Source organism: Aethalodelphis obliquidens, unplaced genomic scaffold (assembly GCF_003676395.1).
Source record: "Aethalodelphis obliquidens isolate GAN/ISIS:26980383/991018 unplaced genomic scaffold, ASM367639v1 scaffold83, whole genome shotgun sequence".
In the NCBI taxonomy this organism is placed as follows: Eukaryota; Metazoa; Chordata; class Mammalia; order Artiodactyla; family Delphinidae; genus Aethalodelphis; species Aethalodelphis obliquidens.
In genome coordinates this window covers 5,797,321-5,813,539 of record NW_020838027.1, presented here as the reverse complement: position 1 = coordinate 5,813,539, position 16,219 = coordinate 5,797,321, and the positions used below count along the sequence as shown (strand labels likewise).

The following is a 16,219-nucleotide window of genomic DNA, read 5'->3' as shown; positions in this document are numbered from 1 at the left end:
GGAGGAATATGAGAGAGTCCGGGTTCCTAGGAACTTCAAAGCCTGTATATTCTTACTCTCACGTCATCACAGAGAGAGCAGCATTGGGAATCTTTCCAGCTTTTATTTATTTATTTATTATTATTATTATTATTATTTTTTGCGGCACGCGGGCCTCTCACCGCTGTGGCCTCTCCCGCTGTGGAGCAGAGGCTCCGGACGCGCAGGCCCAGCGGCCATGGCTCACAGGCCCAGCCGCTCCACGGCATGTGGGATCTTCCCGGACCGGGGCACGAACCCGCGTCCCCTGCATCGGCAGGCGGACTCTCAACCACTGCGCCACCAGGGAAGCCCCAGCTTTTATTTTAACAAAGGAGAATTGAGGGATGTCTGAATGGAACCCGGGTTTCCAGACCCCCAGTTCCTTCCCCCATTCCAGCATCAGACCTGGAACTCAGAAGTCAGCCTTCCTCATCCTCTTTGGGACCACTTCCCCTGCTGCCTTGGTCTTACTCCCCTCAACTGTAATCTCCCCGTCCTGAGGAGCCACGTGAATCTTGGGAAAGGGGGGGGATGGTGGAGGGAGCGGGAAGGTAGGAAAGGTCATGACGAGGAAGTGATGTGATGACTCCTGACTTCCCTTTCGTAGACACAAGACGATGAGGGGAAAATGCTGGTGTCACAACGGTTTCCTCTCAGAGCCCTCAGGTTCAGCCTGCTCTTGTGCTCTCTGGCCACAGCCTATCGTCAGTCCTGCCCCAGCCCTCCCTGGCTCCGTCTCCCCTGGCTGCGTGGGCAGGACCTGCGGGGCAAAGCTGGAGCTATTGCGGATGACAGCAGTCAGCCACGCTCCCCCTCCTTCCCCTTCTCCCCCAGCCTGCGCTGGAGTTTCTTCTGCCAAAGGCATGTCTACCCTGAGCTGTTTCCTCCTCTCCTCCATCCCTCATCTTTGTGTTACTCCTGGACACTAGGGTAGTTTGTTTGTTTTTTTTAGCTTTAAAAAGAGTTTATTTCCTTCTTCACCCACACACAAAGACATGCACCTTCTGACCATTATTCAAGGCATCACAAATTCCATAAAAACTTCTATTAATGTATGTGTCTTACATGATTCAAGATAAAGTGGATTTTAAAAGCAAACGGGTACCAGTTACGGGGGCCGGGAGGGGACTAGGGCAGGTACCAGTAATACAGGGCATGCGTTTTTCTAGAGTGTTTACTGAAATCGGCAGTAATCTGCACACTTGCACCGTATGAGTAGTTATCCAAAATCAGCGCATCCAGGAGAGGTGCGCCTAGTTTCTCTGTCCCAGGTTGATCTGCACACTTGCATCGTATGAGTAGTTAACCAAAATCAGCGCATCCAGGAGAGGTGCGCCTAGTTTCTCTGTCCCAGGTCGATCAGACTGGTAGAGAAGAGAGTTCCAGTTGCCTCACTCTCCTTACTGAGCTTATCAGGTGAAGTGACTTGCCCAAGTTCATGATTCTTACAGAATCAGCTTGGAAGCCAGGTCTTCTGTGACTCAGCCTGTTTTCCTGTGACACATGGAGCTGGGATGTCAGGGGCTGGAACCCATGTCACCCCGACTGAGAGAGAGTTCAGTGCCCTTTTGATGACTCTGCTACCATGGGGCCCGTGTGTGTGAGTCTGTGTGTGTGTGACACGTGATGGAGAGATGGGGCTCTGTTATCTAAAGCTCTTTATACTCTTTATCCTTTTCTTCATGAGCCCTAACAGCCAATCCTAGTTTGCTGCTGTCCTATTTCTCCAGCTCTCCCATTGTCTCCCTCGCCATGATTTCTTCTTCCCCTGGAGGGATTATGCTCATATATTCTCACCTCCTCCAAGAGACTGGTTAGCTGTTCATATCCCTAGATCCATGCACCTCTCACCATCTTTTCTTTTCTTTTGTTTTGTTTTTTGCGGTACGTGGGCCTCTCACCACTGTGGCCCCTCCCGCTGCGGAGCACAGGCTCCGGCGCAGGCTCAGCGGCCATGGCTCACGGGCCCAGCCGGTCCGCGGCATGTGGGATCCTCCCGGACCAGGGCACGAACCCGCGTCCCCTGCATCGGCAGGCGGACTCTCAACCACTGCGCCACCAGGGAAGCCCCTCGCCATCTTTTCTTTTAAACAGAATTTTATTGAACAGTTGAATACCATGTGTCTCAAGACTTTAAACCTGCTGAGTAAATAGGCATTTATCCTAAACAATGAAAGAAATTCTCCTTTTGTGCCAGGCTATGTGTAATGGCATTGACGGTTGGCACAGACTACTAAAAATTCCTTGTAACATTAAAAATAGGACATTGACACCTGAAACTAACACAACACTGTAAATCAACTATATTTCAATAAAAATTAAAAAAAAAAGGACACTGAATAATAATTGTGAATACAAATTATTACCATTGCTACCACTGACTGAATGCTTAGTATACGGCAAAGCCTTGCTAAACACTTCACGTGCGTTTGCTCATCAGTGAGTGCTTCCCATTTCTTACGTGAGAAGCCTGTGGCTCTTCTGGCGTCTTTACACTGGAAACTGGGCAATTTGACTCTCGCAGTTTATTTCAGTGACTCTGCTTCTGTAAGAGCTCTGCTTCGGGTCCATGCGTGCTGTACTTGGAGCCTCCCTGTGTGTTGGTGGAAGCGACCTCCTTCCTCTGTGAGTCCAGCTTCAACCCTCTTGTTCCTCAGAAGCTGGAGGATGGGGTGGAGTGAAGTCAGCCAGAAGTGGGGGCGTCCAAGCTCCGTTCACATCCACAGCTCTGTTCCTGGAATCACAGAGGGGCACCAGGAAAGGGCCAGGGAGGGTGGATAGCAGCGTGGGGAGTCAGCTGGTGGATCAAGAGGCAAAGGGGTGAGTAGCTCTGATTCCAAGTCACAAAGCCCTAGGACCTCACTCCTGTCTGGTCTCCCTGCATTTCCAGCAATGTCAGCGGCTGGAGGACCCGGGGCCTGGACTGGGTCTAGGGAAGGTCACTGTGGCCAGAGAATATTTGGGTGAATGTTGTACCCTTGTTGTGGGATTCATTGGGGAGATGTCCTGCACAGATAAGCATGGCATAAAATACCCAAAGAGGGACTTCCCTGATGGTCCAGTGGTTAAGAATCCGCCTTCCAATGCAGGGGACGTGGGTTCCATCCCTGGTTGGGGAACTAGGCCCACCTGGTGCAACTACTGAACCCCCACATCTCAACTAGAGAGCCCGCATGCTGCAACTACAGAGCCCACCTGCTCTGGAGCCTGTGCGCCACAACTAGAGAGAAGCCCATGCGCTCCAACGAAAGATCCCGCGTGCTGCAACTAAGACCCGATGCAGCCAAAAATAAATAAATATTTTTAAAAAAATACCCGAAGAATCGGGTTGGGGGGTCTGACTCAGAAGGACTGATGGAAAGCGGTAATTATGTGTCGTAGCAAAATGGGCCCTTAGTCTGAAGTCAGGAGTCTGGGGGCTGGGCTGGCTCTGCAGGGCACGTGACCTGCGTGTCTCTGGGCCTCCGTTTTCTCGATTATAAAACAACGGGGCTGCGGTAGATGATCTCCGAGCGCAATTCGGATTGATGTATCGGAATATTTGGGAAAGGGGCACTGGGAACATACTAGTAATACCTGATGGAGAGAGCTGTAATTCCACAGCGTTGTCACGGATGTGATCTCATTAGGACTCATGACATCATCTTCCCCACGAAGGCAGGCCAGGCACTGTCGCTCTCATTTCAAAACCGAGGTCTTTTGAGAGGTCCCACCATCGTTTGGAGGCAGAGCCAGGATCCGCTGTTGGGAGCATCGCCCAGCAAAGACTGGATGAGAACTGGGGCGGAGGGGGTGGGGCAGGGAGGTGCGGGGCGGCAGGGCCCCAAGTCAGGGCTAGGCTTTACTCTGAGGTTTGGGTTGGAGGCGTAAATTCCTAAGAAAGTGAGAGATTACGGTGTCAGTGGAGAGCTCTGGGGAAAGGGGAAGGGGTTCTAAGGAACACTGAGGACTTGTCTGGCATCAGACGCTTACCTGCCGGTGTCAAGAAATCCTGCCGGCAACCTCACGAGACAGCGGCTCTCCATTTTGCAAACTGGAACACAGCATCCGAGTTTGCCCAACACCACCCACCTAAAAAGTAGAGAATCCTGAGCTGGAGCCCAGCGAATCTGACTCCAAAGCCCCGAGTCCTTCTACTATGGTTCATTTGGGAAAGGCCGGGCGATGGGGGGAGGGGGCAGGGGGCCGGCGCTCCTGGGTGTCTGGGTGGGAGTGGTCAGACCCGCGCACTTGGCAGGGCAGCTGGATCCGGGCGCCCGCGCTCGCACTGGGTACAAAAGGTTAAGGCACCTTGGCCCCCCTCCTCCCGCCTCCTCCCGCCACCTCCCCCCTCCTCCCGCCTCCTCCCGCCTCCTCCCGCCTCCACCCGCCTCCACCCGCCTCCACCCCGGCTCTTCCTGTCCTGAAGTTGCAACACCCCCACTCTCCCTTCCCCTCCCACCTCCTCTCTGCTTGACTTTTCTCTGAGTTCTCCGAAATCAGGCTGCAGTGCCGGCCTTCCGGGTTTGAGGTCCCCGGGACCCGGCTGTGATCCGCGCCCCAGTCTCAACCCTCCACTCCCCTGCCCGACGCCCGGGCTCCACTCCGGACCCTGCTCATCCTGGGACTGTGTCGCTGCCACTGTCGCCTCTGTCCATCACTGCCTGAGCCCTGATGGGGGAGTGAGAGGCCACAGCTGGCCGGACATGGGCCTCCCCACCGTGCCTGGCCTGCTGCTGCCACTGGTGAGACGGGGGACGGAGGGCGGAGTGGGCTGGCGGGCGAGCGGCGCCTGGGGCGGGAGAGAGCCGAGGGCCGGGCCTCAGCCTCAGGCCTGCGCGGCCTGACCTCAAACACTGCCCCATTCATTCGCTGCCCTGAGTCAGGAGCAAGGGAGAAGTTTGAAAGGCACGGAGGGAAAGGGGTTCCCGGGCTGCCAGGAAGACGGGGGCAGGTGCCCACGGCGGGGGCGGGGGAGTTTGTTAAGAAACCGAAAGGAGTGGGAGAAAGAAGGTCTGTCCTCTCAGAGTCCAGATGGTTCTGAATTGTGTCCGGCAGGTCAGCAGTCTTGGGCCGTGGACAGGCGAGGCTGCCGGTGAGCCCAGCTGAGCACACCCTGCTGGAGGGCAGGGACTGGATGCCAGCGAAGTGGGGAAACTGAGTCTGGGAGAGGCCCTGGCTCGGGGCGGGTAGGCTTGGGATGCCGTGTGTTGGAGGCATTTGGGAGGGGGGTCGGTAGCCGGATAGGCCTCCCCAGGCCCAGGCCTCCCCCCCGGGGGGCACGCTTCACCCTGGGTCTGTGGCCCCTGTCTGTGGGCCTGACCCTCCTCCCCCGCCTCAGAGCCCTGGACCTGCCCCCCAAGCCCTTCCCACGGACCCAGACAACAGAGCACTTGCTTTCTTCTCCCACAGCTCAGTTTGGGGAAGTTGGTAGACAGTTGTTTTCGTCACTGGAAAATGTCCCTTTCTCTTGCTTCAGCCTTGTTTCAATGCATCCCTGACCCCTCCACGTCCTGCAGTCGTCCTGCGCAGAAACCCAGCCCCTCGCCTCCACCTAGCTGGGGGCACTGCGTTGGTCACTTTCTTCAGGGTTCCTGCTCTTCCCTGGCCCAACCGCCACTCCCCACCCCTCCTCCCCCACCCCTCCTCCCCTACCTCTCCTCCCCCACCTCTTCTTCCCCCAGGGTCTTGTACTGTATCCCCAAATCATCCCTTTCTTTTCTGTCCCGTCTCCTCTGAACCTTTCTCTCCAGTTCCTCCCGCTCCCTCTGCTTTAGTCCACGTTTCTAGACCCTAGTTCCCTGCGCAGCACCCCGCCACCTCCTGTGGCCCCAGGCCCACCTTTCCCTCCTGTGCAGGCTGTCCTCCCCAGGGGCTCTCCCTGCTCCCCATCCAGCTGCCCTGCCTTCTCCTGTCTCCTGGCAGTGAATCCCCCGGTCCTGTCCTGACTCCCTCAGGGACTAGCTGCCTGGACTCGAGCAGGTTAACATAACCCGTCATGCCTTGCTGCTTTATCTCTAAGATGGACAGAATCGTCACTACCTCATAATGTCGTTCTGAAGATGAAATAGATAGATAGATATTAAGTATTCCATTCATTTCTGCCTGCTCGGCACTAGATACTCTTAGGTGCTGGACTTACAGCAGTGAACAAAAGTCTCCGCCTTCATGGAGTCTCTATTCTAGTGCAGGAACAGGGTATAGCAAACAGAAAGCACTCAATAAATGTTAGCTTTCCTATTCTTAATAGTATCAGTAGTGGTTGTAATTACTCAGTGGCTTCTGCGTTTGGAAAACAGAGGTACGGGGGAGCCTGAACAGATGAAGGAATGTGCCTGGGACTGCAGCTGATCCAGCCCGGGTTGGGGTGACAGCTGAGGGACCAAGCTCAGCCTGGAGCTGGAGGGGAAACAGGAGGTGTGCAGTGCTGGGTGAGGCTGTCCACGGGCTTTCCAATGGGCAATGCAGGGAACTGTGATTGTGTGGCGGCGGGGCCGGGGGGGGGGGCGTGGAGGTGGGGGAAGAATGCGGGAGAGACTGTAACAGAGCACATAAGATCTTGCTGCTCTCAACGAGCTGACAGTCTTGGAACCAAGACAGCTTATAGCAAAAAATGATTTTAGAGCACTCCAGGGAGAAATGCCCACAAAAGCATTGCGATGTGGTGCCCTGGAACACCCATGGGAGGCAGAACCGGGAGGGGTGTGAGTGCCGTCCTGCTGCCTTTTCTGCTCAGCTGATCTCAGCTCCAGCGCCTGTGCTCCCTGCAGAGACGCAGAGTCCACAGTCGCCCGTCTCTGACCCAACTGAGAGCTCAAGCCATGTATTCACCTGGGCATCCCTGCGGGACCTGCGTCTCTACCGTGCTCCGTAACTGTTTGTTGAATGAATAAAGGATGGAATGAGGGACGAAATGCCTCATAGAAGAGTGGTTTTGGAGCTGAGCTTTAAAGCCACTCACTGGCAGCAGGCTGGAAAGAAAGGGGACTGGTTTGAGGTAGAGCGGAGGAACAGAGAGATGGGATTTTGTGTTGGGGGCTGGTGGTGGCAGGAAGCTGAGCACCTTGGCTGCAGGGGAAGGACCCTGTTGAGGAACAAGAAGAAGCGAGAAAGAGAAAATTGGAGGAAGTGGGGGAAGGGATGGAGAGAGAGTCCTGACTGTGGTCCCAGGTAGAGGAATTCATTCATTCATTCGTTCATAAATGGTTCTCTCAGGGCCGCTGCACCTGGGCATGTGTCCAGTATAGCAGTGAGGTACCTCTGCAAGTTCTCATTCAGGGAAAGAGTGACCCATGGAAATGATGTTTGAGGTCCGGCCCCGGAAAGGAAGATTCCCACACCTGTGGGTGCAAGTTGAAGCTTAAATGCAGATAAGAAAGCGTGTAGGATGGATTGGAGCAGGAAAAAGGTGGGAAGACGGTTGCAGTGATCCGGGTGTGAGGCAACCCCTGGACTTGGAAAGGATTGAGAGGTGACAGGGGAGGTCTGGCAAGATGGACTACAGACTGGATGGCAGCATAGGAGGGATGGGGGCTTTGAGGAGAGAAGGGTGGCAAAGAGAAGTTGCTGGTGTGACATCTGTCCAGGTCAGGAGGTCGATGGATTTCCTTTGGGGCATGTTGAGGGTCTGGAGAATAGCCAAGTGAAGTGGGCATCTAACAGGCCAGAGCAGAGGTTCTCAGACTCACATCTGCCGTTGTGTCGTTCGTAAGTGACACAAAACCTTCACTCACCAGGGATGCTCAGAAGGAGAGGAAGGCTTGTCAGCATCTCCTGTGAGGGTGTTTGCGGTTGTGCATGTGTGTGGGAAGGAGAGGGGAACTCTCCCCTGGGGATAAATATATGCCTACAGGGAGGCACTGACTCCCATCTTCCCACTTTGGTTTTCACTGGCCTTGACTGGAGTGGAAGACAGATAGTCATGAAATCACCCAGTCAAACCACATTTATTTCCCTCTTCCAGTTCTGGGTGCGGAGGATTAGACATTATCTCTGACCAAAACACTTTCTCATCTCTCATCGCATAGTTTATGGTCTGTTTGGGGAGACCGTATCTACTCACCCTAGGTAGTTATGGTAAGAGCCCAAAATAGGTATAGTTTATTCATATTTTTAAAGTTCACAGGGTGGTTATGTATCTCATGAGCTGGAGTGGGGGGAAACCTCATTAATGGGGGGCTTTCGGGGAGGGAGGCCGGGCCTCAACTGGGCCTTGGAGGAGAAGCTGTCGTGAGCTCCCCAAAGATTTTGACATCCAATGAACACAAGACATTTTAAGTTAACGAACAGATGAACGCAGGACGGGACGGTGAGGCTGCTGGGTGGGAGCTAGACCACAGGGTCCACCCCTCTGCCCCCAAGCCATGGCCCCAGCACAGGAAGTCACACTTAAAAGACTCCCTAGGCGGAAGTTATGGGGGAGCTGGAGGGGTGCTGGGCCACCCCTTCAACCGTCTCTCCACAGGCACCCCGGCTTCCTGCGCTTCCCCTGCTCCAGGCCACAGGCACTCAGGCTGCCTGGGATCTGGGCGCTCAGAGTTCACCTCCTAGCTCCGCTGTTTTGCTGCAAGGTGCAGCGGCTGAGCACTGGCACCAGCCAGTGCCGAGGAACGGTGCCTGCTGGCTCCTGGGGTCAGAGTGGGCTGGCTCCGGGGGCTGCTGGGGACTGGGGGGACCCGGGGAAATGGTGCTGCTTGTCTTACATCCCGTCTTGCTCGCTCCCTCCCAGAACTGGGTGCTCAGGGCTCTGGAGTTTTGCCTGTGCTGCCAGTGGGCTTGTGGGAGGGGCGTGTGGAGCCTCAGAACTGGCCGCATTTCCTAAGGATTGTTTGAGGACCCCAGGGAGGTGCCCAAGCCCAACCCAGCTGGCCAGAACCAGTCAGGCTGTGGGAAGGCAGTGAACCCGGGTGGGAGGGCAGCCTTGGTTTGCTCCCTTCTGGAACTGGGAAGTGTCGGGGGCGGGGTGGGGCTCACGTGAGAAGCCAGGGAAAGGACAAACCCGCAGAGAGACTGGCTGAACCCGGAGGAGGAGCCTGGGCGGGGCTGGGTCTGAAGGAAGGATGCTGAGGGGTGGGAAGGAGCTGAGTGGCCCTCAGGGAGGGGCGGGTAGTGACCTGATGGGAGGAAGCAGGGGGTCGGCCGAGACTTCCCTTTGGGATGGAATGGGATAGGGAGCCATTTCCCGAAAAAGTGGGGCCAAGGGGGACTGAGGCCCATTGCCTGGCTCCTGGGAGGAGAAGGGGAGGAAAGGGGCCTCTGAGTGGGGATTGGAGGGAGAGACTGGCCCACAGGAGGAAGGGATCGGATCGGGTCCCAATTGCGGGCTGGTCCCTTCAGCCTTTCTGCTGACTCATGACCCTTGAGGAGCTGGGGAAGCTGCTGGTTCCCTCTCCCTCCCCTAGATTCCCTCCCTCCCTCTGGCCTGAGTCACCGGGCAGAGCTTCTGGGAAAAGATTTCCCTTTCCCGGATCTGACTTAACCCCCAAAGTGCTGGAGATCGCGGTGGGAGGCACGTGAACGGAGAAGGTGCCTCTCCCTCCTTCCTGGGAAGGACCCCCACCCCACCCCAACCCGCCGCCGTTCTTTTTCCTGATGCTGTCTCTGCCGGTTGGCTCTGCTCCCAGCCTCCTGGGTGGAATTCCAAGTGCCAGTGACCTTAGGTGCTGTGAGCCCTTCTTCGGGGAAAGGAACCACACTCTCAGGACTGGGAAGTCCTTCCCATAAACACTCCAAGCTTTTCCTGTTGCTCTGGAAGCCTCAGCCCTGTTCTCAGGGGAGGTGGCACAGCGCTGGAGTGGCCAGGGAAGGGTGCTGCCTCTGGGTGGGGAGGGCGCCCTACACCCCTGGGGGGTGGCAGCTGGGTTTCTGAGTGTGGCTTCCCCTGTGTGGGGCTGGGGCGGGGGCTTGGGCTTCCGGGCCGCTGCAGCGACACCTAGCGGGGGACTTGGGTGTGACCTGCCTACAGCCTTCGGCTACCAGGCCCTCCTGTCCTGGGCTGGGGTTTCTGGGGTCTGATTAGCCTGTTGCTCCCAAAGTTTAACATCCTTGGAGGACATCCTCTTATCTTCATATAAGGCGGGCTTTGTAGCAGAGAAAACAAAATCAAGGGCCAGGGAAAGCCAGGAAGAGGCTGGTAGGAGGTGAAACAGCAAAGTCTGGGTTGGAGCTCAACACAGCCTCCTGGCCGTGCCATCCCAGCTCTGAAGCCAGGGCTGGGCGAGTGATTCCGGGACGGGGGGCCCGGCCTGGGGCCGGAAAACAGGCTCCCCGGACACCCCGATGTGCAGAGGGACTCCCTGGCACGCCCTCAGCTCCTGGCTCGGTGGTCTTTGAGCCAGACCCCCAGCCTCCAGCCGGCTACGATTATGTGTAACCTCCATGCCTGTGCCCACTCCCGCCCCACCTAAACCTCATCACCTTTCTACCCCCATCCCTGACCCTGAACTTTCCCTTTTTCTCCACTCCCCCTTTGCCCTGGCCAACCTGGGGTGTTCGTGCAGGTTTACTGGCGGAAGGGGATGCAGCACGGAGTCCGAGGGCAGGATCCTGAGTGAGGTTTTGTACAGATTTACAAAGAAACTCTTCCTGTGGCTTCTGCCCGCTGTCCAGGAATGGCCCCCACAGGGACGTCACTCACCTCCACTCCAATCTGATGTTACAAAAAACCTTTTTAATGGCATAACATAGTTCAGGAAAGTGCACAGATCCTAACTGTTCACCTCCGTGAACGTGCACAGTGAATACGCTGTGAACGCAGCACCCAGATGGAGAAACGCCACCCCGATCTTTAGGGCTACTCGTCGGAAGGAAGGTCCTGTTCCCAACCCAGAAAACTCCTTGAACATCTGCCTTGTGCCCAGCACTAACAGCTGCTTTAGGGGAATAAGGATAAAATACAGCCCGTGCCTGGAGTTTACCAGCCTTGAGTTGGAAGGACAGAAACGCACACACAGGACAACCAGAGGACAACTAGATGGCACTGTGCCGGCAGCCTAGGCTTAGAGGAGAACGTGGCGTGTGAGCGGGAGTGGCCTGGGGAGAATGTTCCGCTGAGAAAAGACTTGAGCTGGGAAGGCTTTAGACTCGCTCCCTCTGAGACCCCACCCCTCCCTCTCCTGATGGGGTCTTCTCCATCTGACTCTTCCCCAGGTGCTCCGGGCTCTGTTGGTGGATGTGTACCCCGCGGGGATTCATGGGCTGGTCCCTCACCCCGGGGACCGGGAGAAGAGAGAGAGTTCGTGTCCCCAAGGGAAATATAGCCACCCTCAAAATAATTCCATTTGCTGTACCAAGTGCCACAAAGGTAGGAGGAGGGGTAACCGTGGGGCTCCTCAGGGGCCCTGCTTCTCCCTTTGCTCTTTCCAGATGTTCCGGAACGTGGGGTCCCTGACTTGGCTGCCTCTCCAGGGCTGGGAGTTTCTCCCTCCTTTCCTCTCCCAGGGACTTCGGGGAGGTGCCCGGGCCGTCCTGGGGCTGGGGCTCCTGGCTGCAGCCTAACCCCGACCCCCCAATCACAGGTACCTACCTGTACAATGATTGTCCGGGCCTGGGGCTGGACACGGACTGCAGGGTGTGTGCCCGCGGCACCTTTACCGCTTCGGAGAACCACCTCAGACAATGTCTGAGCTGCTCCAAGTGCCGGAAAGGTAAGTCCCAGCAGGGGGGCGGGGCTCTAAACCGACTGGGTCAGGTGGGTGTGGGCGTCTTGTCTCCAGGGGAAGGTACGAAGCTGTGCTGCTGCGGGTGGGCAGGGATGCATGTGCGCAAGTGAACGAATGCATGGGTGTGAGCGTGCGTTACCCAGAGAGACACACCCGGTGGGGACAGTGGGAGCTCATATCCCATCTACTCCCCGCACCAGAAATGTTCCAGGTGGAGATTGCTCCTTGCGCAGTGGACAAGGATACCGTGTGTGGCTGCAGGAAGAACCAGTATCGGAAGTATTGGAGTGAAACTCTGTTCCAGTGTCTGAACTGCAGCCTCTGCCCCAACGGCACGGTGCACCACTCCTGTGAGCATGGCCCTCCCGACCCAGCTGGTCACCCCGTCTCCGGAGGGCGGTCTCCAGCTTGCTGTACCCCTGCCCCCCCGGTTCTCCCTCCGGCCCTCAGCGTGCTGGGCCATCCTCCTTCAGCTGTGCCGCATCTCTCCCTACAGGCAAGGAGAGACAGGACACCGTCTGCCACTGCCACGTGGGGTTCTTTCTAAGAGATGCTGAGTGCGTCTCCTGTGCTCAGTGAGTACTTCTGCTGGCTGCTGGGCACCGGATCGGCATGGGAGGGGGAGACTGTGGGAGGTGCTCTGGCTCCTCCAGGCTGTTTGGATGGGAGACACTTCATGTCAAGATACCAGACAGTCCTCCCTGCCCCCAACTTGTTCCTAAAATCTCATGAAGTCTCTGTGGATAGAGGCACATACCGCAAGGACTTGAAGTTCTTTTTAGACATTCAGATGTTTTTTGGAAGACGTTCAGATTCTTGAGCAACAGACCCTACTATGGATTCTAGGAATACACTTTTACATCTCTGAAATCATACTGCATCTTACAACAGTTGACGGTGTATCATGGTTCAGTTGGCACCTGTGTGTGTGTTTGTGTGTGTGTGTGTGTGTGTGTGTGTGTGATGTAAATCGTAATGTCTCTGATTATTGATCTTAGGTTTAATGCAGTATGCACTTTCCTCCCCAGTCCCTTTGACCGCACCTCCTCACTCCTTCTGGCTCTGCAGGGGCTGTTCTTGCACACTTGCTTGCAAAGAGGAAACTGAGGGTTCTAAAGTTGAATTGCCCTGGGTTTAACATCTCAGGCTGTGTGAGCTTGGGCAAGTGACTTAACATCTCTGAGCCTTAGTTGTTTTTACCTTTAAAGTAAGGATAATGACATCAGGTTGGCAAAGTTGTAAGGACCACAAAAAATAGCCACAAAGTGTCTGACAAGAAACTATGTTCTTTTTCCCACGAATTTCTTCCCCTTAAAAGCACTTCTACACCCCTTCCATGTGGTTCTCACCAGGAGCTTGTGAGGTGGGCAAAATGACCTCTCCCTGCTTTCAGATTCCTGCTGAGAACTCACCTCCTCAAGTTCCTTCTAGGACCCCTGATGTAGTTCTCATTAGTCCATGCTGCCCAGTGCCAGCTCCAAAACGGGAAGATGCGCTTGTTCTAGAGTGTTCTCTGGCTGCCCCCAGCAAGATGTGTTTTTTAATTGTTCACATGCATGCTAGACCCCTCTCACAAAGTTAGGTGCTGTCATCAGCAGTGTCATCTAGAGAAAAAGCTCTTTAACCTTTTTTTCACTGGATTCTCATCAGTAAAACAGTGATAAAATAACAATTCAATGACAGTCAGCACTTATTGAGGGCTTACTATATGTCAGGCATAATTATCTCACTTAATCCTCAATCTTGACAGTGGGTAGGATCCCTGTTTTACTGATGAGGAAACTGAGGCTTACAGGTGAAGTGATTTGCCTGGAGTCACACTGCTAGCCAATGAATGGGGCTGGAATTTATACCTGACTCTGACTGCTTTTAACTCTTTTTCTACATAGCGTCTTTTTTTTCTTTCTTTTTTTTTTTTTTTTGCGGTACGCGGGCCTCTCACTGTTGTGGCTTCTCCCGTTGCGGAGCACAGGCTCCGGACGCGCAGGCTCAGCGGCCATGGCTCACGGGCCCAGCCGCTCCGCGGCATGTGGGATCCTCCCGGACCGGGGCACGAACCCGTGTCCCCTGCATCGGCAGGCGGACTCTCAACCACTGCGCCACCAGGGAAGCCCTCTACATAGCTTCTTCAAGATCAAATCCAGCTCTAAAATGAAATGATTTGGGGATTAACTAATGTTTCTTTCCTCCGCATCAATTCCCAAGATAGGATTAATTTCCATTATATCAAGAGATAGCTAAAATATTTGTAAAGCCAAGAATTTCCAACAATCTGTGTGGTTTTTTTTCTTTTTCTTTTTTTCCTGTATTCCTCTTACGGTGGGCCCCTACTCACCAGCACTCTCTCTTCTTTTAGCTGTAAGAACACGGAGTGCGAGAAGTTATGTCCAGCTCTACCTGTAACTAGTAACAACTCTCAGGACCCAGGTGAGGAGAATTATCCTGGTGCCCATGCCCATGGACCCTTTCCTAGTCATGCCCCTCCCCATCCGTCCTGCCCTGCTACCTCCAGAGCCCCTCTCCTCTGACCACAATCTGCTCTGTTTCCAGGCACCACAGTACTGTTGCCCCTGGTGATCATATTTGGTCTTTGCCTGGCATCCTTCCTCCTCATTGTTTTAGCATGCCGATACCAGCGGTGGAAGCCCAAGCTCTACTCCATTGGTGAGTGGGGCCTTTGGGAAGGGAAAGGGTGCTGGTAGGAATGCAGGAGGAGGCTTCAGAGGAGGCGGGAGGGAGGGGTGCACAGGCATGGAGGGAGATGAGGAGTGTCCCCTTAGTTCGCTGGCGAGGACCCCACTGGCACGAGGTGGTCTTGGACGGCTGGTGAGAGCTCATACTGCATCAGTAGCTCTCTCGTCCCTGGGGCCACATAGGCCCTGAAGCATGTCACCACAAGTACCCATCGCCAGCCCCATGATGGGCGCCAGGGTTGAGAGAGGAAGTGAAACCTGTGACGCTTTGTCTCTTTTTTCTCAGTTTGTGGGCAGTCGGCTCCTGTAAAGGAGGTAAGGTGAAACCGGGGAACTACCCGCAGTCTTCCCTGACTGTCCGTTGTCATCTTGTAACACCCAAATCGTCCTGGGGCTCCCCTGATTCCCTCTAGCCCCAACTCCCGTCCGGAATCCAGAAGAAGGAGGGCTGGGGCTGTATTTCCTCTTCCCCGCTAATGCTGTGCCTTCTCTCTCTCTCAGGGGGAGCCAGAGCCCCTGGCCCCGGCCCCAAGCTTCAGTCCCATCCCGAGCTTCAGTCCTGCCTCCAGTCCCACCTTCACCCCCTGTGACCCCCCGTGGTCCAACTTCAGAGTCACATCTCTTCCCAGAGAGATGGCCCCGCCCCACCAAGGGGCTGGCCCCATCCTCCCTGCGCCTCCAGCCTCCACCCCCGTCCCCACCCCTGTGCAGAAGTGGGAGGCCAGCGCCCACGGCGCCCCCAGCGCCCCCAGCGCCCCCGCTCCGCTCGCAGATGGTGAGTTCCTCATTCATCCTCGCAGGGAACCCCGGCCGGGGAGGCGGGTGGGCGGGGCGCCCGGGGCGAGTGGGTGTGGGCCGGGTGGGGAGGGCCGCCGCTCCGGGCTCACCGCGCCGCCTCCCGGCAGCTGACCCCGCGACACTGTACGCTGTGGTGGACGGCGTGCCCCCGTTGCGCTGGAAGGAGTTCGTGCGGCGGCTGGGGCTGAGTGATCACGAAATCGAGCGGCTGGAGCTGCAGAACTTGCGCTGCCTGCGCGAGGCGCAGTACAGCATGCTGGCGGCCTGGCGGCGACGCACCCCGCGGCGCGAGGCCACGCTGGAGCTGCTGGGCCGCGTGCTCCGCGACATGGACCTGCTCGGCTGCCTGGAGGACATCGAGGAAGCGCTGGGCGGCCCCGCCCCCCTCGCGCCCGAGCCCCGCCTTCCCCGATGAGGCCGCGCCCCGGCCCCTGCGGGCAGCCCTGAGACGGCTGCTTCCTGCCCCAGGCAGCCTGGAAGGACCTGCGAGATGCCTTCTGGATCCCCGTTTTTCTGGAGGGGAAAGGTCTTGGCGGAGCAGGCATGATCTGGCAGCCACTTAACCTGGTGCTACTCCCTCAGTGTATATCTCAGCTGCCTGAGCATTGCCAGCGGGTGAGCTGTGTGTAGTGTGTGTGTCAGAGTGTGTGTGTCTGTGTGATGTGGAGTGTGTGTTACTCGTGAGAGAGGCTGAGTGTGCCAGGAGCCCAGGCGGTGGCTGCGGGGATGAGGGGCGCCTCATTGCCCATTTTGGACTTGGAGAACCCAGCAAGGCTGCTTGGGGGCCCCTGGTTGGTCCCTGAGCCTGTTTCACAGTAGATAAGCAATCTTTGTTTCCATTATGTACACTAATAGAACCTTTGTCCCCCTGCCTGGACAAGCACAGAGTAAGCAGAAGTGTCCCAAGGCAGGGGAGGCACAGAACAAAGGGCCCTCCCGCTGGAGCTGTGGACTTGTAAATACACTAAAAGCCCGGAATTAAAGCTGTGCTCCTGGAGGGAGTGGCCTTTCTGCGTGGTGGGAGGCGGGGCCGGGGCCGTGATCCTGGCGGAGTAGGGGGGCGGGGGG

General features: G+C 56.2%; 1 protein-coding gene and 1 long non-coding RNA gene across 2 annotated transcripts; one reads left to right on the top strand and one right to left on the bottom strand.

Moving 5' to 3' along the window:
* Nucleotides 1-2,302: 2,302 nt before the first annotated feature.
* LOC113612942 (uncharacterized) lies at nt 2,303-4,278 on the bottom strand. Its single transcript, XR_003430029.1, has 3 exons — nt 3,994-4,278; nt 3,598-3,895; nt 2,303-2,818 (listed from the first exon to the last, which is right to left on the bottom strand). It is a non-coding gene; the product is annotated as an uncharacterized LOC113612942 (long non-coding RNA).
* A 193-nt stretch (nt 4,279-4,471) lies between these two features.
* TNFRSF1A (TNF receptor superfamily member 1A) lies at nt 4,472-16,148 on the top strand. The gene is made up of 10 exons (XM_027093240.1): nt 4,472-4,745; nt 11,149-11,302; nt 11,517-11,645; nt 11,861-12,010; nt 12,157-12,235; nt 14,017-14,087; nt 14,211-14,324; nt 14,640-14,668; nt 14,855-15,128; nt 15,259-16,148. Exons 1-10 carry the CDS (start codon nt 4,707-4,709, stop codon nt 15,564-15,566), a joined length of 1,347 nt encoding a protein of 448 aa, XP_026949041.1. The 5' UTR covers nt 4,472-4,706; the 3' UTR covers nt 15,567-16,148.
* The last annotated feature ends 71 nt before the right edge of the window (nt 16,149-16,219 follow it).